The following is a 23,296-nucleotide window of genomic DNA, read 5'->3' as shown; positions in this document are numbered from 1 at the left end:
CACCTAAATATTCAAACTTAAAATGTAAATATATCTATCCGCGATGTCTATGCAATTTACCTACGCGCAGCTTCTACTCTGTATCACAACACCATTATAAAGATGATTGGTATATATCGGTTCTACCTTTAAAGAGTCATAAACTGATACATAACATACCTAACGACACCAATAGCAACAAAAACAACAAGAACACAAAAATCGAAATCCGGATACCCTACAGCCATACAGCCATCATGTGGTTATGATGATATTATCTTTTCATAATACATATTACTTTTACCCTCTTCATCTTTGCACTGCTCCAGACTGTATAAGCCATGATTTTGTCAAGACTCTTTGGCGCAAGTCTTCGATTCTATATGTTTTATTTCGTGCACTTGAAACCATGATGTGTGAGGTGTATTTTATTTCTTGTTTTAGTGATAGTCTACTGGGTCATTATCAATACATCACGACCCAAAAACAGTATTTTTTTTTGTGATGTGATGCTGCTCTTTGTTCATAATAATTCTCTTCATTCATTGTCAGTAGTTTATACGATAGAACTACATTTCTTTTTCTTCTTAGATTTTGGTCGTACAGCATTCATTTCGGTTGTAGACTTAAATAATGAAGAATCAAAACTGAAAAATCCGTATTGAGACAAAAAAATAAGAATGCACATAATAGATAATTCAACCACAGTTCCCATGCACATAATCTCCGTCTATAACGTAGGATACACATTAACGTCATTCGGTTTATGGAGCTAGATTACCAGTCGACTTAGTAGATTAGTTTGTAACGGCCATCAAAAGCATGTGGCAATGCTGTCCGTTCAAGCAGGATTCGTTTTAACCACTCTATCCCTCGCAGCCCGAGAGTGTCATCGTTCTACTGAAGTCATTTAGAATGCTCGCCTTCGGACCTCGTCCAGGCCACCTTGTAAACTTTGATCCAGCGTCAATCAAATACCGGTATCTGCGATCGATATGACAGGAAAAATAAGAGGAAATTATTACGTCAATGGGATACTTCCATCAAAATAAGGAACTGCGTACAGTACGAGCAGAGTACAGTAGATAAAACAAACCGGGAAAAGTTATAAAAAAACCTCGAATTGCAATCCCTTCATTCATTTTGATTTTACTCATGTATTTTCCAAATTCGACTTTATACTAATGAAACAAACTCATTGAATATTGTCTGAAGTCAGTCCCGGTAAATGGGTTTAATCAGAAATATGAGCTACAGAAGTAGGCCTACTTCATACAAGATGACGTGTACATACACAGCTGGTCTACGTCGTTAAAAACTCTGCTATCAGCTATGCTATACTTTGTCATTTCGAACAAGTTTCTTTCCACAAAATGACTGCTCATATATTTAAGTTGAACAATTTATTGCATCCACTTCTTGTCATGATTACTATAATTAACATCATACTCTCAAAACATCATATCAATAACATATTGATCCTTTATCAATAACTAAAAACTGAACATTATTACATTGTACTTATTTATTATTTGTCTGGTGGCAAGGCAGTCAGTATTCACGTCTTCCCTTACGTTCCAAGTCTAGAAGAAATTTGGTTGATTTCAGTGCACATTGTCACAGGAAACGTACATGTACATTGTATATAATGACTCACCCTTCTTCTCCGGATTCCGTAGTGTATTTAACAAATTTGGAACCCACGATAAGGTAATTCCCGTTTCTCCTTAGGTCGACGCAGGTGCAATGTTGGGATAAGTAGAACTCCCGTTGCTGTCCCGCGCCAAGCCGATCAGTCCCTGGGTATTAATAGCAGGAAATGGAAGGGTACAAACACAATTATCTGGAACATCGGCGCTTTGGAGGTAGAGATTTTTCATCCGAACGTTAATTCGTAATCAACTGACCCTATTGATAAAATTGCTTTTGAAGAGTGAATAATTAAAATAGATGATATATCACACGCGGTCGAAGGGAAGTTGTAATCCTGAATTTGTCAAAGGCTCAATATTAACAAGATAATTCTTATCATCTGCAAGTGACATTGCCTGTTGTAGTCAAGATGGATGTTAATATTTCATTAGGATAATGTAAAAAAAGTACGCAACTCCAAAATCAGTCAGTCGGTATAAGTTTGAATGAGAAAAACAAAATGGTAGAATTCAAAGAGCAAGACAGGAAACGGTAGCCAAAATGCACACTCGCAAAGACTATATTTACATATTTACATGTCACACAAGTCATCTTTGTTTTATCCACAGAACCCAAACCCAATTGAGCTTTCAAGCGATCCTTTTAAGTGCAAAATAAATTTCCCTCTTCATAGAAATTGTATTTTGTACTTATTTTACTAGTTCATTTTGCTGTTTAATGATAAGAAAACAATTTCTCATTACACTTTCTGTCCATGATTAATGCTCACTTTCACTTTTATCATCATTCTCTCAAATGTGAAAAGCGTGCAAAGGATGTTTTAGGACATGGAAAGGGGCCTCAAAGGCATTTCCAATGTCACTTCTTTACCAAAAAAAAAAAGGGGGGGGGAACTGTAGGAAGAAACTCCTGAAAACCCACTTTCCCATTCATTTTGTGATCTAAAACTTAGGAATAATAAACAAGAAGAATATAGAAATGTACAAAGAAAAAAAAACAAACAGATTGACTTGGTTGACCAGATTCCTATTTTCTAAGTCCTTACGTAAAATCAAGAGGTGCGACTTTTTGTTGGTTTTATGATGCACGGTCACATAGATTATAATTGTATATTATATATATATATATATCTGTTTAATGTATGCATATCAATTTTATATAGTTATGTACACTTATCTAACATATGTCATCTTAAAAGTGACAAACCTGTTTTAATTGGTCTTGTAACGGTAGCGATGATGACTTTGAAGCCGCTTTTCTCTGCTATTGTGTTGATTCTGATCTTGAACGCTGAAAGATAGAATACATGAGTTTATTCTCAAAAATAAAAACGACAAGCTCATTTTTATACATAAAAATCAATCGATATATACTGTGATTCATATAGTTGTGAGACTAAACTGAATATATAATCAGTTTGTAACACTAATCTGAAGATATCATCAGCTTATGAGAAAACTCAAAACAACTCGGGATTATTACAGTCGTTTGTATGTGTTTTTTTTTTTCTTCTTTTTGCAAAACCCGATAGGCCGAGATTTGCAATTTGCGACTTCACACCGCACGATACTGGACATACCGGCTTTTGCAACAAAACGAGAACTGGACACATTGAAAAGTAAAAGGTGAAACATTTTCACCTTTGTAAAGTTTTCTGAAAAGTTCACCTTCTACCACGTAAATGACAGCATATGGTTGTCCGCATATGACATCATACACTATGGTAGTCTTCTCATCCAGCAGTGACTACGCAGATACTTAAAAAATGCATAACTTTTGAACGCCGGATTGTCCGATTTTCCCCAAACTTTCACTGATGTGTTCTACTAATATTGCTGCATTCACTCAATCCACATGTATATGAAGGTGGACTTGTCCTCTAAGTGGACCATATTATCCAGCATCATATCACACACATACAAGAAAAAAAAACTGACACTATTAAAGTTGTGAAAGTTCCAAAATGAGATGTTTTTTCAAACGGTTATATGTTTGTTACACGAAAAACTCGCTACCTGAAGCGTTCATTCTTGTTTTCATGTAAAAAAAAAAATATATATATATATATATATATATTAATATATCCAAGACATACCAATCGACACTAACATTAATTTGGATTACCCAAATATCCTGTGGGCTCCGATAATATATGTCGATCCTTTAGCTATTTTTAGCTATTTAAAGCAATTAACATCTTGCTTGACACATTTTATAGAAATTTGTGAGAAATTATGATGAGGTAGATTTCCCCCGAAATTAATGAATAACCCAACCAATACAGTTACATAACAATAATGAATTTTTTATGGTCCCTCCCATGCTTAGAAGCTTCGTTGTCATTAATACAAGTATTTCCTTTTTTCATGCAATTGATGGATTGAATTTATTTGTAAAACTTGATTTCAGTAGAAAGAAAAATATTTGACCAAATGCTTTTTATCTTTCTTATATATTTTGTTTGATATTGTATTACAAAAGAAAAAGAAGTTGAAGAAATAAATCGAAACTGACACTGAAAGATTAAACACGTTATTTTAGATATTTTGGCATGAATGACTGGATATGCAGCATATCTCCTTTGCCTATAATACGATACTTGTAGAATAATATAGAAAGTGCTTTTCAACGCGCAGATGTGCTTTTTTTTTTTACTCACCTTCTTCTTCACTCATTGACTCAACTACCAGACATAGTTATTCAAAGCCAACCAATGTTTAGTCTTTTATCACGGATCCTGGCGAAATAGACGGCAATATCTCAAATCAGGAAAAGGAGAGAGAAAATAACGGCAAGTTGAAGAGCTGTCATCAATAAATTTGTGGCAAAGAATGTTATTCATATAAGCAAACATGAACACACACACACACACACACACACACACACACTTACCGAAATGCTCATCAGTCACACAAGCCGCTGTCTGTAGCTGTTCCTGGGTCTGTGGCCCGCATTCAAAACAAGCGTCTACAGGAATTAAAAGAAAACAAAAATAAGTGATGAGTTAGTAAACATTCACATTTATTTTCAAAAAAAAAAATACTCTTCAGTCTGTACAATTTTAATATCACTGTCACGGTTGTGAAAAAGAAATGTTTTTTTTTTTTTTTTCAATTAAGACAGGTCCTATGCAGTGGCCTTTTCATTGCTTTGGACACCTCCCTCCCTCCCCCTCCCCCTCCCCCCCCCCCCCCCCCCCGCCCCTAAAAACAGTATTCTCCCGATAGGCCTGACGCAACGCTATACAAGATTAACTTGAAGTGTAAATGAATATAAAAAAGGAAGAAATCGATGTAACCACCATTCTAGGGGGTCCTGTCCTGCTACAGCCTATGCCGACCAGATTCGAACATGTGATGATCCATTCACATCCGTTGTTGATAACTAGAAGGGTTTGTAAATTATTTGACTCTCCTTGTGTTCTAGCTATCCGTAAGAATTCGCGGAGATACGATGAAGCCGGTTTCTTTCACTTTCCTGTGGCGGTCTCATCTCCATGAGGACAAAATTGTACCTCTTTGCCATTCTAAATCTCCAAAAGAGTAAGCAATGTTACAGATCACTCTAACGTATTAGCCTACATAGCTAGTTTAGTGGAAGTGCGACCTGCTTTCCAATTACGAAATCACGCATAGTGAATCTAAAAAAACAAAAATCCATAGAATATTACGTTTAAAGGTATATTATGACCAAGGAAAAGAGGAACTTCCATATATCATAGGTGTCGTACAGGTAGAATGTGTGAACATTTGTGATATCAAGAATTATATTACTATATGAGTGGAATCCCTCTATCTGCTCCATAAGTGACATTCCCATATCCTCTTAATTACATATTGGTGAGTATTTCTGATGTACCTTGTGTTGTTAAATATTCTATTGCTAACGTCAGGTGTAATTAGTCCTTCTCACAGAGTTAATTGTGAAGACATTACGTCTCTCATGCGAGAAATATCTATGCAAAAAAAAAATGATTCTTCAAGAGTAATCATGAGTTTCTCAGAGTCTAATTTTTACTCCATCCACCGTTGCATTTATCATTCCGCACCAATCATTGCAAAAATTCAGATAAAATAAATCGTTCCTTCAACAAGGTTATTGCAGGGAAAACAGACAAAACTCCCTGGATCTACTATGAAAATGTAGACATCGATCGACATCGCACTAAAAATGGCGAGAAATCACAGTAAGTATTAATTATCATTATTTCTTGTTGCTGTTGTTGTTGAGGCTGTTATTTACCTCGAACGCAGACGCATTCATCGGCAGTGCATAGAGTTGAAAGCAGCGGGCTACCGTCACCAGGCTTGTAAAAGATTGTGCAAGTCTTATCTAGAGCATTATCAGAAATAAGAGAACAAACCATGAAAAAAATGTACCAACACAGTATAATTACAATCCATACTGAAAACAATTTCTATAACCCACTGCTTAAAGGTGATGACTTACATACAACTGGACCTGGAAATATATTGGTATAGGTGTATATGAAATTAAATACAGCACATACGATTTAGAAAGCATAAACAACATTTGAAACAGCTATATTAGAAAAAAAAATACCATCGGTATAAAATCAACAATTTGGGGAGCAGTGAAAATAGCGTTTATGAATTTCCGTTGGAGAAAAAGAAAGTGAAGGAGTTTAAGACTTTTTAGGGATGTATTTACTTTTGATATGTATTCTACAGAATAGTAATATCATTAGATATATTGATAAAGTGGAAGCACCGATATTTGATATTAATGGGTAAAAGGTTATTCTATTGGGTCTCTTACCCCTCTGCCAAAATTGGTTAACAATGAGTTGACAACGTTTTGATAGGAATTTAATTGGCAAAGGGAAACCCAAAATTCTGTAAGTGTTTGGCATCACATTACTTATGTGTCCAAAAGGTATTATATTGTGAACTACACATAAAAGGGAAGCCATATTTTGAGTCCGCTAGCAAACGAAATATGTATAAAATATTTGGGTTTCTTTCTGTAATTGTTTCGTCTAAAGCTTTCAGAAAATTCCTGCAATTTCAGTTTGATGTACTATTTTCTTAAAACTACATTCTCATTCAATAATGTGACACCATGCAAAAATCTAAGTAATCTTTCTTTACAGCCATACATTACTTGTTTACATTATGCATTTTTGGAATCAACAGTACGATTGAGTATGAGGCAAGGCCAAATGTGAAATGTTGTAACATACAAACGTCTTACGTCAACCAGTATAATCCCCAAAATAATTGGTATTTCAAGGGAAGGTATGTTCTGGAAAAGAATATATTGTGAGAATCGAATTAGATTCCATGCTTCATCTTGAATTGAAAACTGCAGTTGTATCAGCTGATATGAATTATACATTGATTTTGACTAACAATTATCTATAGCAGAAGAAATAAGGTTTTTAAAGTATACTCATATAAGCATTGGTTATTCCAGTTGCCCTCTTATTTTCTTCGAAACAGTACATTATCAGTAAAAGAATTGTTGCGATGTTTCACATTTGATCTGTCCCCATATTAAGCTGTTTTTAACATTCCAGGAACACTCACTCATAGCACGTTGGGTGGCATTTTGAAGATAATTGATCAGATATTTCTTTTTTCTGATGTCATATTCAATGAAGATAGTGCCGGTTTAAGAGAGTGAATCAAACTCTGATGGCAGAACTTACGTTGAGGGGCGTATCTTTTGAATTTGTGTAATACGGAATTTTCGAGGAACTTGTTGGTACCACGAGTTAAAAACAATGGAATTTAGGGGCAAGTATAATCAAGTAAGGAGGAGGTGTTGTTTTTTTTATCATAAAACGATTCGTATTGAAAAAAAAAAACCGTAGTTATAATCAAAATTGTATCTGAGAAAAATGTTTTAGATTGGATCACGTAATGAACATTAATGGGAAGATATACAAAGTGGATTCTATTTTCCAAGAGAAGGGCTTGATTTTTAGATGTTTTCAGTATTTGAAAATCATATGAATCACTGCCTACTGCGTTGAAATGGAATACAGAGAACACAGAGGATGAGAATGATGTGTTGATGAAATTAACGACTTTTATGAGAATTGAGAGAAATATCCTTCAAGATCAGATTACTTCCAAAGATGTTTATGGTGATTTTGTGTGAAAAAAAAAGTGATAATGTGTTGGTCAAAGAAAAAAATTATATATTTCTGTGATTTCTGAAACAAAGATACACGAATCCATTTTCAGCGGGGCCACAAGCAGTATCTTTAGTTCCGCTTTGAAGGATTTCAATATAGATGACTGCATAGGATAGTGTACACAAACAATCACGTATGCCAGTTTAATTTTGTGAATGATACTTTATGTTCGTTTATGTTATGTTTATGATCTTGCCATAAACGGGAAGAGATGCATGTGCATTGTCTATGAAGAGTTAGACAAAAAAATGCAATACTATTTCTTTCATTATGTTGACTTGCGACAGTGGAATTGGGAAGAGATGCTTTTTGGTGTTGATTTACCAGGGGAAAAAAAGGAAAAACCTTTATTAGTTAATAATCAAATAATTGTAGAAGAAAAATATCGCACCAAAAAGGGAAGATTTTATGTAAAGTTTTGTACAACAAGCTAAGTTTAATAGAAGATGAAAAGTTAGAATATTCAGTCGTCCACGAAGTTTTTTTTTTTTGTTTGTTTGTTATGTTTTTAGGCTGTTGAGGTAGTATTTTCAAGATGGAAATGGGAGAACTGACGGGAAACATATGTATACTGTTTATACAATTTGTTTTAAAAAATCCTAAACTCCATATCATCCAGAACGTTCACATTTCATTTACTACATCGTCATTAGAGAAAATCTGTGATGACTTTGCTTACTATACACACTGTATAAAGGCATCGATATTACAGTCTTGCATGTATACTGGATGATTTAGTTGTCTTACAAAATTACTTCTCTCTCTATGATTGGCGATTCTCACTACGAATGCAGATTTAAACAGATTTTCCATTTGAAGAAATAGCTTTAGGCTCAACCGGGGATATCATAATAACAGTCCTGACAGACTGAAAAGAGGAATCTTAAATGCGATAATCGAGAATCGTTATCAAGCTATGGTCGCATTCGAGGGAAATTTAAAATTGTTTTGAGAAAGAAAAATAGACAGTCAAATTCAAGAATTGAATTGAAAAATAAGATTTATGTTCACACATGAGAGAAGTTATCATTAAGAAGAGTTCCATCGCCAAATGATTTCTTTTTATTTCTTTTTTTTTTTGCAATGAAACCTAGTAATAATCAAAGAAAATAATATTGAAATCTATGACATCCTAAGCAAACCTCTATGAATATTTATCGTTAGGTCTATATGTATGGAGAGATATTGTAGGAAAGACTTATACACTGCTTCATCGCATGATCGACTTAATTTGAAATATTGAAATATGACGCTGAACTTGTTTGTGATAACATATTCATACTTTTGTGGACAATTTAATATTAGGCGTTTTGAACCTTAATTGTACCTGTATTGTAGTAGTCATACACATGAACAGGGACGGCTTGGATGTTTCCAACAGTGCTCTGGGGAAGGACTTTGAAGCTGACGCACAAAAGTTCATCATGTGGAATCTGTCAATTGAATGTTGAATTATTATAGTTTCATATTGATTTCATATCCTACTTTAAAAAAGTACAATTAACACTAAAATTGTTTTAATCATGTCCTCGGCTTGTTTTTCATGACAAGTTTTAACGTGTTGTATGAATATATATATATATATATATATATATATATATATATGTACAAATGTATATATATATATATATATATATATACATATATTCTCGTGTATATATATCGTGTATATATATATATATATACACGAGAAATGGGACGGACATTAAATTCAAATTCGCGCTGGCTGTGTGCGTAGGTGCGTAGGTACGCAGGTTTGTAATGGACTGTAGTGCTTTCAGCAGATGTGCCTGTATTGGTAGTATGTGAACGCGTGCTTGTTTTGACATTAATCCTACTATGAGACCGAAATAAACCATGTATGCTATGTATGCATGGTATCGCAGGAAAAAAACATTTTATATACAGATATCATTGTTTTTCCTGTCTTGTTCGCATCACTGATTGTATTCCAATCCAATACTGTTTTTCCCGTCTTGTTCGCATCACTGATTCAATTCAATTCAATTCATTTATTTTCATTATTTCTTTTTCCAACGAAACATAACACATAATAAATCTAGAAATACATCATAAACATAAACATTCGACTTTGCAAAAGATAGATGATACAAAAGAATGCATACTGGCAAAAAAAAAAAGTATTATTAAAGTCATGCTTCTGTTGAAAAAAAAAAGAATTGACAAGTCCACTAAAAAGCAAGCTTGTATGTTGTGAACCACTCAAAAAATAACCAAACTTATGAATTACTTATTTACGAACACTCATCACAGATATGATTTATGACAAAACGGAACAAAACAGTAGAAACACATAAATATGACACGACGTGACAGAATAGATGGAAAGAATGGAGAGAGAAAAAGGAGAAAAAAAGAGAATGCCTACACGCTGAACTAGGGAAATGGAAGAGGGAGTGATTGACAATGTGCTTCAGAGAGCTGGCACTGCACACAGCTGTTCAATGGCTATTCCATTACGTAATAATGAATTCAGTGATCGATTGACTGGTGGATGGATGATGAACCCTGAGGTTGATGAAATTTAACTAATCAAAAAAAAGTATCAGAGGGGGTTTAACAGAAAGAATTTCAACTCGCGCGTAAAAGAATAGATGGGGAGATTTTTAATTCACAGCTTAATGAATTCCAAAATCTAGGACCGGTGTATATAAATGTATTTTTGACTAATAAAGTTCTCGGGGGGGGGGGGGGGGTACATGCAACTCATTAGATTGCCTAGTGGGATAATAATGATAAAAGTGATAAAAGTGGAAACATTGAATTGAAAATACTAGAAAGTGCATTTGCATCGTAATTAAACATAAACTGACTAAGTTGAAAAAAATACAAAAGCTTTAATTTTCAAAATCGTATATCTAGTAAATAATGGCTCACAATGACGTCACAACTTCTACGAAGTGCCTTTTTTTTTGCAGTAACAGTAATTTATCTAGTAAGGTTTGATCGGCACTACCCCACGCTAGGAGTCCGTAATTTAGATAAGGTAAAATTTGAGAATCTGAATGTATTCGGATTCATTGTTTCGTCAAGAAACATAACAACACTTATGTCCCTTACCGCGTCAGCATAAAAGATCACGGATCGGTCGTTAACTTCGTAGGATGCGATAAGGTCGCTAGTGTTCGTGATCTATTAGAAAGATGAAAGAGAACGGATACATCAATATTCAGCACGTTGAAATCGTGTTCACGGTCATAGTACAAAAACTTGGTAGTTCATAAATTCATTTACAAATGGAAGTGATATAATTTTCCCGATTTAATGCACTTTCGTTTTTTGAAAACTCATACGAAAACTCACAACGGTTACCGCTCGTTATTCCAAAGGCTCATTATTCCGAAAGTTCTTTAGTCCAAAGGTTCGTTATTCCGAAGGTTCGTTATACCGAAGATTCGTTGTTCCGAAGGTTCGTTAATCAGAAAATGGGATGAGGTTTGTTTTTCCGAAGGTTCATTGATCCGAAAATGAAATAAGGTTCGTTACTCCGAAAGTTCTTTAATCCGAAAATTAAACAAAGCTCGTTATTCCGAAGGTTCGTTACGGACCGTATATCACTTCGGATCAACGAACCTTCGAAGAACGAACCCTTTGTCATTTTCGGATTAACGAACATCTAGGTATAGGGAATGTGTGTGTTTTGGATAAACGAACCTTCGGAATATCGAACCTTCGGAATAACGAACAGCACTCACAACACCGTGTAATTTCATGCTGTCTACACAGTAAGTGCAACAATGGTGTAATGCAAAAGGTGTTCGAGAGGGTATTACAAAAAAAAAAAAAAAACTTATAGAAATATTTACATGATATCTAATGCGTTTCAGTAGAGTTTTTTTTTTTTCGTTTTCTTTTCTTTTTATGGGCGTACCAGAAAGCTTGCGGACAAGCAACCAAGGATAGACAGTTTTGAGTCATCTACTCAAGAAAGATGAAATAGCTTTGCATATTGCTCATCACAAAACCAATGAAACGTCGCTCGCCCTGATTTTAAAGGTTTTTTTTACAAAATAAGCAAAATGGATTACCTAGTCAATGTTAACTTATTTTTATAGTTTCTGAAAGAGTAATTTTTTTTTTCACGTGATCGTAAAATAGGCATTATAAACGAATTGAAAACTGTAGGGCTTTTTGCAGTTTTTCTAGAACACATTAGAATTCAGTACATCATAATTAGGTAGTTGCCTATGTCTTACAGGCCCATTTTCATTTCCTAAAAATTCATGAAATTCTTCCGTCGAGATACTTTCATTGCAACTGACTGACAAATTGCTCTGCATCGACGTAAATGCATTGCAACTGATTGACAAATTGCCCTGCATCGACGTAAATGTATATTTACGTCGATGCAGAGCAATTTGTCAATCAGTTGCAATTCATCCCTTTTGTTGCTGTTGCTATGGAGTTTTACTTCCTGTGTTTTTTTTTTTTCCTATTAATTGCACAGACCACCGTTTGATGCAAGATCAAGGACTTTGAGCCTCTTTTTCTCAGGAGGAGCTAAGCACTTCTGCAGAGTGCGCCATTCTTTCTGTAACTTAGATAGGCCAGAAAAGTCTTTTGGTATTGAGTTATACATGATTTTAAAGCTTAGAGTATGTTCTTCCAGAATCTGCGACATACTAATGACGACTTTTCGATTGTTTATTGAGCAGGATCACAATGTAGGGTAAAACCGCTGCATTCAGCGGAACCATCGAGGTCCTTATTTTGCTTCAGTGTGTTATATCGACTGAGCCAAGTGCACCGGCTCTTCCAAGGAACAGGGAAACATAAAGAGAATTATACCGGTAGAGCAGTATAATCATACGATATAAACTCAGGTGGCTCTAACACTGAGAATTGTTCTTTTACCCACTTGCTTACTGATGAATCAAAATGTCACTGTGAATCACGAAACGTCTTCCGCACTTGTTATTGCTAGTTACATTATTAACACAATTTAATTTACTCCACCTTTTGCTAATCAATGATAAGGGTACCATAATGATGGAAAGTATAATATTCTCGGAATAAGAGTAGGACGTTTTAGCATCAGCGTGTAAAATCAAGGGGATTCAATCTTCTTCTTTTCTGTGCACTCACCTCTTCGAGCTCCTCAATTACAGGAGCAAAGCCAGAGTAAATTCCAACATCTATGATCGCCATGTGCGTTTCCTCATCGCCCAGGTACCTTGATGCATCGACATTTGAAAAAAAAAGAAAGGAATGAAACAGATCGCATCTAGCGTGGTCCATTTGCATTATTTTTTATTGAAAGCACAATCATTTATGTATTTACTCAGGGTATATATTTCTGGCTTCAAACGAGATTTTTATTTTCTGTTTATTGCCTTTAATATTCAGATTCAGATTTAGAACCGGACTTCAATACATTGTCCAATACAGGAAATAGGGGATTCTGAGGTCCTTGTATTGAACATATTGATGCAACAGAAAGAAACTAAGGGATTTTTTTCCTGATGTAAGTATGTTTTATTTTGAAAACACGACGTTATCGTTTCTTTTTAGATCGTGTCTTTCGCGGCATTCCATATCACATCAAATGTTTATTTTATTGCGAACGTACGTGCCTTCACAGAACAGATAAAAACTTCCACTATCAGAAATTCCCTATGTCACCTTCTCTGTCGCTTTAAACGATCTACTCTTCTACTATGGCGAATAGTCTCTGTGGGCTTGACCTTTAATGTATCGATTGATCTAGGCTTTTTTTTTAGTAGTTTTTCCTCCTATTTCTGTTTCCTCTTTCTGCCTTTTTTCTCGTCTTTCCTAATTTCCCGCACACTTGTAGTTTTAAGCTATTCACCTATTTTTTTTTTCTTTTCCCTGTGAGGTGCCCCCATACACATGTAGTACAAGCACATTCTTTTGAGTGGGTAACTCCATTCTTTATTCAGAATGTATAAACATGTTTGTGTGAAAAATTCCTCACTTTCTACTGACTACTGACAACGACATAATGTTATTCCTTGTTACCTACGGATCGTTCCTTAAAATGCATGCCGAATTTGTAGTTCGAAAATAATTCTGTTGAAAGAAATGAACATAAGACATTTGAATTGAATTGAATTGAATATTGTCACCCTAGCGATAATGACCGCCTCCCTTGTTGACATATATGACAATGTGTTTTCGAGAAGAAACTATGAAAATAAGGCCTTAATTTGGTTTCACATCCTCCACAGCCGCCCCCCCCCCCCCCCATCCCCGAACTACTATAAACAGACTTAAAACTGAAGTCACAATCTATTCATAGCACTAATTTGGCCCTAACCTCTGGTTCTAAAGAAGAAGATTTCTTAGTAGGGGGCTTTGTCCCCCTCCCTCCCCCCCCCCCCCCAAAAAAAAAGGAGAAAATTGTGCATTTGAGGTTCCAAATCGGGAAGCTGTGCCCATTTGTAAAAATATGTACTCTTCACTCTAGCAATAATACATGGCAATTTGGATGAAAATCTGAACCTTTGGCTAGGGTGGGCTAATAGCAATGAACTCCCTACACTATAGTATACCTTGTGCATACTCTAATGTCAATGTGTTTCAGGTTGGCGCCTTCTCTGACTTCCGTAGCGGTAACATTCAAGATGAAAGGACAGGTGTCTAGGTCCGATGCCTCCGTGTTGTAGGATAGTTCGACCTGCAAAGCCATGTAGAAGTGCGACAGTTCAACAGAATTGATACTGTGTCATTGCTAGGTATTGTGTTATATATTTAGGTCTCTTTAATCACAAATTAAGTATATGTATTAGCATTCAAATTGCAGAGCTAAATCTATTTAGTCAAATAGTCTTGATGTGTATCATCAGTTCAAATTCAACAATCATTTCATAATTATACACATATATTTTTCGTTTTTTAATTCAGTTTCAGCTTCATTTTTTTCTAGAGGTATAGAAAGAAATTACCACAAAGTATGCACAAGAGTGCAAATACAAGTTTAATTATTTCAATCCGCGGTAAACTTCACAGTTACCACAATCAACGTACTTCCGTGTAGCCCTGGTCACAACTCGCCGTCCGTGCTTTTCGTCCGTACGTTTTTGGCGGAGGCCACGGCATTCACGTTTTTTTCTGAAAACGTGGGGAGGGAGTGACTTTCAGAGCAGGAAGGAAGTACGTCTACGCACGGCACTCGCACGGTTGCGCAGGGTACGGTATCCCTACTCTCTCGCATGTTGTAAGTGCGTGCAAGTGCGATTTTTTTTCCCGTGAGATGTTGGGGGTAGGCCTATAGGACCACCTTCTGAGATTCTTCTGATGTATAATCATATGTCTTCTCCATACGTGTACATGGCAGTTTAACCTTCTGTGTACCATATTTATTTCATGTCCATAGGTTTATATGTGAAATGTGTGAATATATGACTCACTGACAGAGAAAGGGTTAATACATCTGGGCCCTATATATTTCATAAAAAGTTGATATGATAGCAACTCTTGCTGGAATTGCAATTGTCATAGTAACGACAAGAATCCAGCTTCCTGATTGGCTGTTGCCATTGGAAGTTGTCATTCCAGAAAGAGTTGACATCCTAACTTATTTTATGAAATGGGGCCCAGATACACGTTTAAACATTATTGTCGTGTATACAATGACATTGTAAAACATTATTTTGGTTTAAATAGCCTAATACAATGGCACCGGAGATGAGCTGAGAATGTACGTTTGTTATTTCAGATGCATAGGATTTAATGTTATGAAGTCTGCCATCTTTACATGCAGTTTCAGAGGTGGCCAGTGGTTCATTTCAGCCATCCAGCATAATTATTTTGAGCTAGATTAACAGCAATTTTGATGGAACGATGAATGTAGGCCTATGTTTGTTTGTTTTGGTTTTTTTTCATTTTCTCTGAGTCTGAAGGTGTCACGTTTGCAATTTATATAAGGTAATACTGTCATCATAGTAATTTCTTCCTTGCTTAAAGTGAGGCAGTCCTCACGAATTTTAAAAATATATGTTGTTTTTGGTACCTCCAATGAACTACTTTCACCAAAAACAAACTTTCAAATCACCAAATAAGCTCATAAATTTTGGTTGAAAAAGTGTGAATCTGCATTGTGAATATGCTAATGAGCAAGTCCTGGCGGAGAGTCAGACGTCACCGAGGCACAACTCTTCCCAGCCGTGTTCTGCTCGTTACCCGTACGCTCCCTAGTTACCCGGATGCATGAAGAAGTCGGTGGCTACTAGTATTTGACATTGTTTCTACGTTGTGTGTGTGTGTGTGTGTGTGTGTGTATTGTGTATTATAATCGCACAGTACACGTGTGGACGGTACAACTAGATCTACGGTAGATACCCCGTACGCGGTTTACCCTTCGCACTTTTCCAGTCTATCACAAGCGCAGCTGCAGCCCTGTCGCCGCTCATGCATGTTTTAGTACGTACAGATTGTAGGTAGAAACGGTTCTACACAGGCCTGCTAGTACACTATAGGGGTGACCGCATTCAGCGTCGTCTGGTCAGGCTATCTTACATCAGTAGTTTTGCTCGAATCGTGCAGAAATTTTCCCAGGAAAATCCTTTTTTCCGTCCCAGACCCACAAAAGTATCGCGAAAGATGAGCTGTATGGCTGGGAAATCTCGGCACAACGATGCCGAACATAAGAAACTTAGGGCCTACAAAATCTCGATATTGTGTTGTGACCTACCTGTGTGTAGACCATTTGAGAAGCGATGTTTTTACGTGGACCGGCAGACTGTGGCCCTCGGTTATAAACCGAGAAAAGTCCTGAAGCCAGATGCAATCCCGACCATTTGTTCACATGAGTTATAAAACAGAAACGCCTCGAGCATCGACTTCGAAGAGAACCGAGTGCAAAAGCGTAGAAAGGTAAGGAAAGTGGCTAGCTATGTTTCATTTACCGTGGGGCGGCAGCCGGGGTTGGACTCCAGTACAGTGCCACTGAGCTAGCTGCTGCCAGTGCCGACTGGACATGTACGGCAAAGTGGAGACAAAATCATATCCCTACCCTACGACCCCCTGTGTTTACCCTTCCCGGCTCACGTCATATTTTTTTTTCGAGGAAAGGCCCTATTTGACTACTTACAGAAATATTGAGATACAAACAATATTTTCTTTGAAGAATTCGACTGTCTCATGCACAGGTTATCTTCGGTTTGAACGCCAAAATCAACTAGACGGAGTACTGTGTACATTATGGTAAGACTTCGGCCGCGAGAGTAGTTTACACGCTAAGAATTATGCAACGCGGACGGAAGCTAGAAAAGGACCGTGCCTATTTGATGCATGTCAAGTTCACGGTATATTTGGTTTAAAAATACATATATATGTATGTTAACAATATCAATTTTTCATGAATTATATATATCTAAGCTTGAAATATTTTGTTAGAAATAATAAAACCACATACTTTCACATTTTGTGATAAAATTGCAACTAATCATTTGAACACTTAAATTGGTTTTTAGAGGCACGGCTGTCAACTTTGTGAGTAGGGCATGCATGACGTAGCAACTTTTTGCCGGCTCTTACACGATCGCTTGCAGGAATTATTTTTCAAAAATCGCGTACGGAGACAGTTTTTCATTTCCACGCGTATAAACTTGTGAAAGGTTATGTTTTTTACTCTTCTTAATTATCATTACAGTGAAAATCTCAGGACTGCCTCCCTTTAATTTCAAAATATACACATTCTCAATTTCAGCTTAACTGAAAGTGTACTGACCTTATCATTGCTCTACAAAAACAATGATGGCCAATGCATTTTAACCAAGCTTGTGCAACTCTTGAATGTAAAAATTTTTCAGAACTCCAAAAACCTGGTCACTTCATGCACTGACCACTTAGAACTCAAGATTTCTCTTCTTCAAGCAGTTTTTGACTGTCTCTTATGTTCTGCAAAATATAATATATTTTAAATGACCATAATCATTACTCATCGCCTGGCAGGCAGAAAGGTCCTATGGCATGACGTTTTGGTTTTTGAGGACAATTCGACAGAGTTTTGAAAGCTCTTTCATGTAAAATAACACTCATTTTTCTGTGTGTGCGATTTTTTTTCGAGGCAACAATCCTTATAGGGCATTTCTGCGCCCTAGGTGAAGTAGAACAGTACGAATACCTAATTTATCTTGGAGACGAAAATTAATGACACTCGTCCGTCGGCTGGGCTTGTGTTTCTTGCAGAAATCAGTGCGCACAACTTGCGTTGTAAGTGCGGAGCAGGTGCTTATTCGGTACGATCTGCGTGCTCTGTTGAAGAGGTGAACTCACGAAGTGCCGAATAAGCACGGACTACGCGTGCTCAACACGCAAATGCTACGTGCGCCGTCCGTCGAGCAAGTGACGGCAGGAAGACGCACGGAGTCAGTGCGTTGTACCCACGTTTACTGTAATGGGCACGTACGTTGCCCGTACTTGGGTGAATCCGTAGCCCGAACGCAGCGAAAGTTCCTCGTGACATAAAAGTGCTACGGCGTGTCTGCGTGCTTCAAAATCCGTACTGAGGTGCTGAAGTTTTGTCCACGTTTTTGCAAGTAGACAGCACGCACTTGCAAGTACGGTGAGATGTGACCACGGCTTTAGCATAGTGTATAGGAAAGTAGCGATAGTGTATAGTATGACATTTCATAGCAGATTGAGAAATGATACATGTGCGATGATACATAATGATACAAGAACAAATGCATCAAATCAAATCTTATGAAATAAAGTAAAATCAAAGATATGTAATGAATTAGTGTAGGATGTACAATTAACAAAAATATTTCAAAACTTACGTTTGCCTTTGCAATTCCTTGCCCCGCGCCGACGAGAGTTAATTCTTGACCGATAGAGGGCGTAACCTGTAGCAACAATAACCATGAATGTTGTTATTGCATTGACACGAAGAAAGCATAGTGTATACACACCACTTACGCTTTGCCATGATGAGAGCAGGGTTCATTATACTATATCGTGATAACTTTTTTGATGAAGGAATAAGCATAACAAACGTATTCAACGCAGTACATTATCCGAAGAATGAAAATAATATGGTAAATCAGCATTTTATACGTTGTCATGTTTTCTACCTCTTGTTAAATGTTAGATGTTAAAACTAAAATATTAAATGTAACAGTCAAAATGTCGGAATACCATTTCAGGAATGGTAAAAACCATTAGGTTTTACACTTTACTAGAGGTTGGCTGACAACATTTAGAATATTGATTTACCATGTATTTTTTTTTCCAGCTGTATTCATATATTTTTCAATTGCATCATCCTCGTAGAATTGTATTCAGATTCATGCATATTATTTATGTCCAAATGTCGTGTAGAGAGAGTTAGCAGTTTCTCATGCTTCCTGCCGGGATCCCCGCTATTTAAGGTAAATGTTTGCAAGCTTTTGACTGATCATGGACATTTTTTTTTTCTGTCAAAACGAAGTTTTTTTCAAGTGTCCATTATTCACACCATAACAATTTAAAACTCATTATAGATTTGATACACCACATCAATTTGGGAAGGTTTGGGTATAAGCATAGACCTTTGTCAATCCTTTTCAGTACTGGGTGATCTTTCAGACGACTTTCAATGCTCGCACACCTCGCACTATGCAATATCATCATAAATACCCCAGTGCATACGTTCAGTTTCCACCATCATACTCATGTGTTCATACACAGGAACAGAATAAATATTAATATATATATATATATATATATATATATATATATGTGACCCTGCACCTCAAAACAAACAAAAAGTCGCCAGACATGAATTTTTAGTTACGACCATATTCTGAAAGAGCAGATTTTAAGCTTTAAAATGATGTATAACTCAAATCAAATGGACTCTCCTAACCTATCTAAATATTGGAAAGAAAGCACAAACTCAGGAAAAGTGTGAACTGAGAAAAGAGGCTATGAAGTACAGTGTCTATTCAAGCGCTTAATCTTTACCAAACCGTGCTGGCTGTGCGATGAATGGGACAAAAAAAACAGGAAGTAAACTACCAGAGTAACAACAATGAAGGGATTATCAGATTAAATTGAAATTAAGCATGCCTCATTAACACATTCTGTCCATAATTAATGCCAACTTTCAAAGCAGTAGCATTATCTTTTCAAAAATTATTAGAGTTGAAAGTGAAGAGTGTGGACAAGGTTTTTCAGAAATGAAAAAGGGATTTTAGAAACACACCTAATCACACTATTCTACCAAAAATGTTCGAGATAAACAGCTAAAAAAACACACTTTCCTGCCCGTTTTATGATACTAAATTTTAGCATAATGTAAAAGAAGACCCGCTCTTTCAGAAAATATGAAAAAGTCAAGTTCGGCCAGGTTGATCCATTTCACTTATTTTCAGTCCTCACGCAAAATCAGTGTGTGCGACTTTATGTTCGTTTTGAGGTGCACGGTCACATATACAGGGTATATATATACATGTATATATATATATATATATATATATATATATATATATATATATATATATTTCAAACATGTGTAACTAGGCAGTAGTGAGACATATTTAAAAGGGTGTTGGTGCAGGGTCACTGTCTATACTGTGAACGTGCAATTCAACTTACATCTTCTTCTTGCTGCACTCTCGCGTTGTCATTGTCGAACGTGTATCTAGTAATCCTCTCCCGGGACGGATACCCCACCGTACATTCCAGATCGATATCGTCTTCCATCGGGCGGGAAGAGGAATACTCGGCTAAGGCCTGCATCGCCACAACCGTATCCTATTTAAAGTAAATGATAGAATTCAATGAGCTCATTTCCTTACCTGTAAGGAAGCTCTTCGGCACCAGCCATGGTCTCAAGAGTTATCGATATGTACTCCAACAACTGTAATTTCAATACCCACTTCTATTAAATGCACCAGAAGTAATTACAAGAAGAAATCCATGCAATATAGTCTTTTTCTATACTATGTCTATTTCTTTCAGTTTATTTCTTAATTTTTATCTGTCTTTATTTGTTTTCTTTTATTCGTGGATTGAGCGAAAGAAGCTTTTACAAGAGTAATTTCCTTTCTCGTATTTTGACCTTGCCTCCTTCGACCGTAAAGGTAGTTGACGGAACAAATTTCTCTTTGGCATAATGTACAATTAGCGAAATGGGGAATAATAATATACTATCATGAGGATGAATCCACCAGACGAGATTAGGAGAATCCAAAATGGAGTTTTGTGGATGCTGTAAGGATCAACCGGTCCTGTGCATTAGAAAATGGTTGTTTGATACCTCCTTATTTTAAAGCAGCAGCTAAATAACAGCAACGTACCAATCGAATGTCTATCATTTGCCATTCTTTCTTCTTCTTTTTTTGACAAGGACACTCAATAGTTTGTCTAGCCCCAATAAACGATTTGCTTTTTGCAATATTCTCTGGCGCGCTTCGAACAACCCGTGATATTCTACATGTAGGGTAAGAAAAGTCCGCTATACCAACCTGAGTGGACACGAATCCTCCCTTGTAATTTCCCTGGTTGCTCAGCCATTGAACTATCCTGCCTGCGTAGTGGTAGTCCCGTCTGGTGAGTTGTGCGAGTAAAGCGTAGGCCGTAGTCTCGACAGCAATTGAAGTGGGTCTTCTGCGGAGCCAGAATGGGACGTAGCCGGTGTTGTAATTTTGTGCGCTTGGGTCCCAGTATACCGCACTGCTGTCTGTGATGAGGATGAAGATTTTCTCATTTTAGTTATACTCAGGTACAATGCCAATGCGGTTTTTTTTTTTTATCCAATGCCAATGCGGTTTTTTTTTTTTATCCTCTTTCTTTCCGGTTTTGGTATTGGCTCACTCAACATTTGGAATATGACGCAACTCCACGTTATTGTGGTGGGCATTAATGACCAGGGCATTGTGTGAGATACACTTGTTAATACGTACATTCACAATGAGTTCTTCATTGTCAAAGCTGGCGATATCTCATACATACTGTATAAGGCGCTTAGAGGTCATAAGTTCGCAATTTAGATGGGATATCCATGGGGGCCTATACACATGCGATAAGAGGTAAGTGTAGTCCCTTTAGAACAATACATTGAAATTTTAACAAGTGACGCGGAAAAGATAGCAAAACATAGTTTCCCCAGAGCAAGCAATCCTTTTGAATTTCATTTACACAACCTATTCAGTAACAAATACAAACAAATAAACACACAAACAAACAAAATGTATGACCTAGACAAAAAAAAAAAACTAATTTTCTCTTGTAGATCGAACCCATATTCTATTATGAAGTAGACACAAAACTCTTTCCTCTTGTAGAAATTTAATGTTTTAATACATTTTCAGTTAGCATTGGTATTTTTTTTCACATAGGCCGTTCGTAACCCTACTGCTTACCTTCAACAGACCTTGCACTCTCTTTCAGCCTATCGTTTGCGACTTCGGCAGTAGCACTGCCCGCCAATGAAAGCGCAAAGGCGACTATGGCCTTGTCATACACCCTTTCAATTTCTGGAATCTTCCCCTCCAAGAAACGGACAGCACCACTAATCGCCTGGTCTATTTCAGCCATATCTCCTGCCTGTGAAAGTGTTGGAAAAATGCTATTATATCATTAGTTTTCTTTTCTTTGTAACAGTGAAGAAATGATAACGCCAATGATGATAGAAATGATGTTGAAAAAAATACTAATGAAAGATCCGGCTCCATGCATTGGCCCAGTGGCAAACGGTTCCCGCCAGTAAGAAACTTTTTATCATTCAGTGATATCGTCCATAATTAATACTACTGCAATTTTGTACTAAAACTGATTGCGACCTTTAATACGGAGCATATTCGGATAAATTTCCTGCGTTTTGAGGCGTGGCGCACCCCTTGATCGCCGTAAACTTCGTAGACTTGAAATTGTTACGATTTTGTTTCCAACAGAGTCTATGCTCTCAGTTGTTCTATGACAAAATGAAAATAGCTTTATTTCTTTTGTTTCCCCCTTTATCATGAGGGCCAACTCGATTTACGGGTGAGAAGGTGGAGAATGAAATAACAATTTATTCAAAATATAGACCCTACAATGTAATCATTCGTAAACTACAGGAATAGCTTCCTCATTGATCACTGAATAGTGGAAATGAAACATACAGAAAGTACAGACTATTTTTATGATAAAAGTATACACGAAAGGAAGAAAATGGATTCTTACCTGAGTGGTAGGTTCCAGAAAAGTTTTGGTTTCCAGGAGAGAAATCAGAACAAAGGCAGTCATAGATACTGGCCCTGTGACTGCACCCTGTGTATTTAAAAACAAAACAAAAAATGTTTTTGCTTCATTTTACCACAAACAGTGCCGATAAGAGAATTTCAACAATAAAGTTGCCATGTGTTGTATTTTTGTGTCGTTCTTTTTGTGTGTGTGTGTGTGTTGGGTATGTACATAAACGCCTATGAATAATTTTGATTTGAATTGATATGATTTGATTTATTTTCTGTACGCCAGTTTGTAAGTACATCAATTTTCTGCAATTTTATTAACATTTTACAAAATAACAGTAGTATGAATATTTTAAAG

At 36.5% G+C, this 23,296-nt stretch overlaps 1 protein-coding gene across 1 annotated transcript in view; it reads right to left on the bottom strand.

Annotated features, from left to right (window-relative positions):
- Window positions 1-414: 414 nt before the first annotated feature.
- The window catches only part of LOC139721739 (A.superbus venom factor 1-like), an 88,170-nt gene continuing 65,288 nt past the window's right edge, over window positions 415-23,296 (bottom strand). The window contains exons 27-40 of the mRNA XM_071633060.1: window positions 22,931-23,017; window positions 22,129-22,312; window positions 21,232-21,446; window positions 20,360-20,518; window positions 18,562-18,627; window positions 14,329-14,453; window positions 12,902-12,989; window positions 10,877-10,948; window positions 9,123-9,228; window positions 5,875-5,964; window positions 4,525-4,599; window positions 2,839-2,922; window positions 1,637-1,778; window positions 415-963 (exon numbers count right to left, since the gene is read on the bottom strand). Coding sequence (XP_071489161.1) covers window positions 846-963; window positions 1,637-1,778; window positions 2,839-2,922; window positions 4,525-4,599; window positions 5,875-5,964; window positions 9,123-9,228; window positions 10,877-10,948; window positions 12,902-12,989; window positions 14,329-14,453; window positions 18,562-18,627; window positions 20,360-20,518; window positions 21,232-21,446; window positions 22,129-22,312; window positions 22,931-23,017 — 1,611 coding nt within the window. The 3' untranslated portion in view covers window positions 415-845. The remainder of the gene's footprint in view (window positions 964-1,636; window positions 1,779-2,838; window positions 2,923-4,524; window positions 4,600-5,874; window positions 5,965-9,122; window positions 9,229-10,876; window positions 10,949-12,901; window positions 12,990-14,328; window positions 14,454-18,561; window positions 18,628-20,359; window positions 20,519-21,231; window positions 21,447-22,128; window positions 22,313-22,930; window positions 23,018-23,296) is intronic.

Source organism: Diadema antillarum, unplaced genomic scaffold, assembly GCF_040938485.1.
Source record: "Diadema antillarum isolate AM-2024a unplaced genomic scaffold, OU_Dant_1.0 scf00000148, whole genome shotgun sequence".
Taxonomy (NCBI): Eukaryota; Metazoa; Echinodermata; class Echinoidea; order Diadematoida; family Diadematidae; genus Diadema; species Diadema antillarum.
The sequence above is the reverse complement of the archived record's forward strand: the minus strand, read 5'-3'. Positions and strand labels throughout refer to the sequence as shown.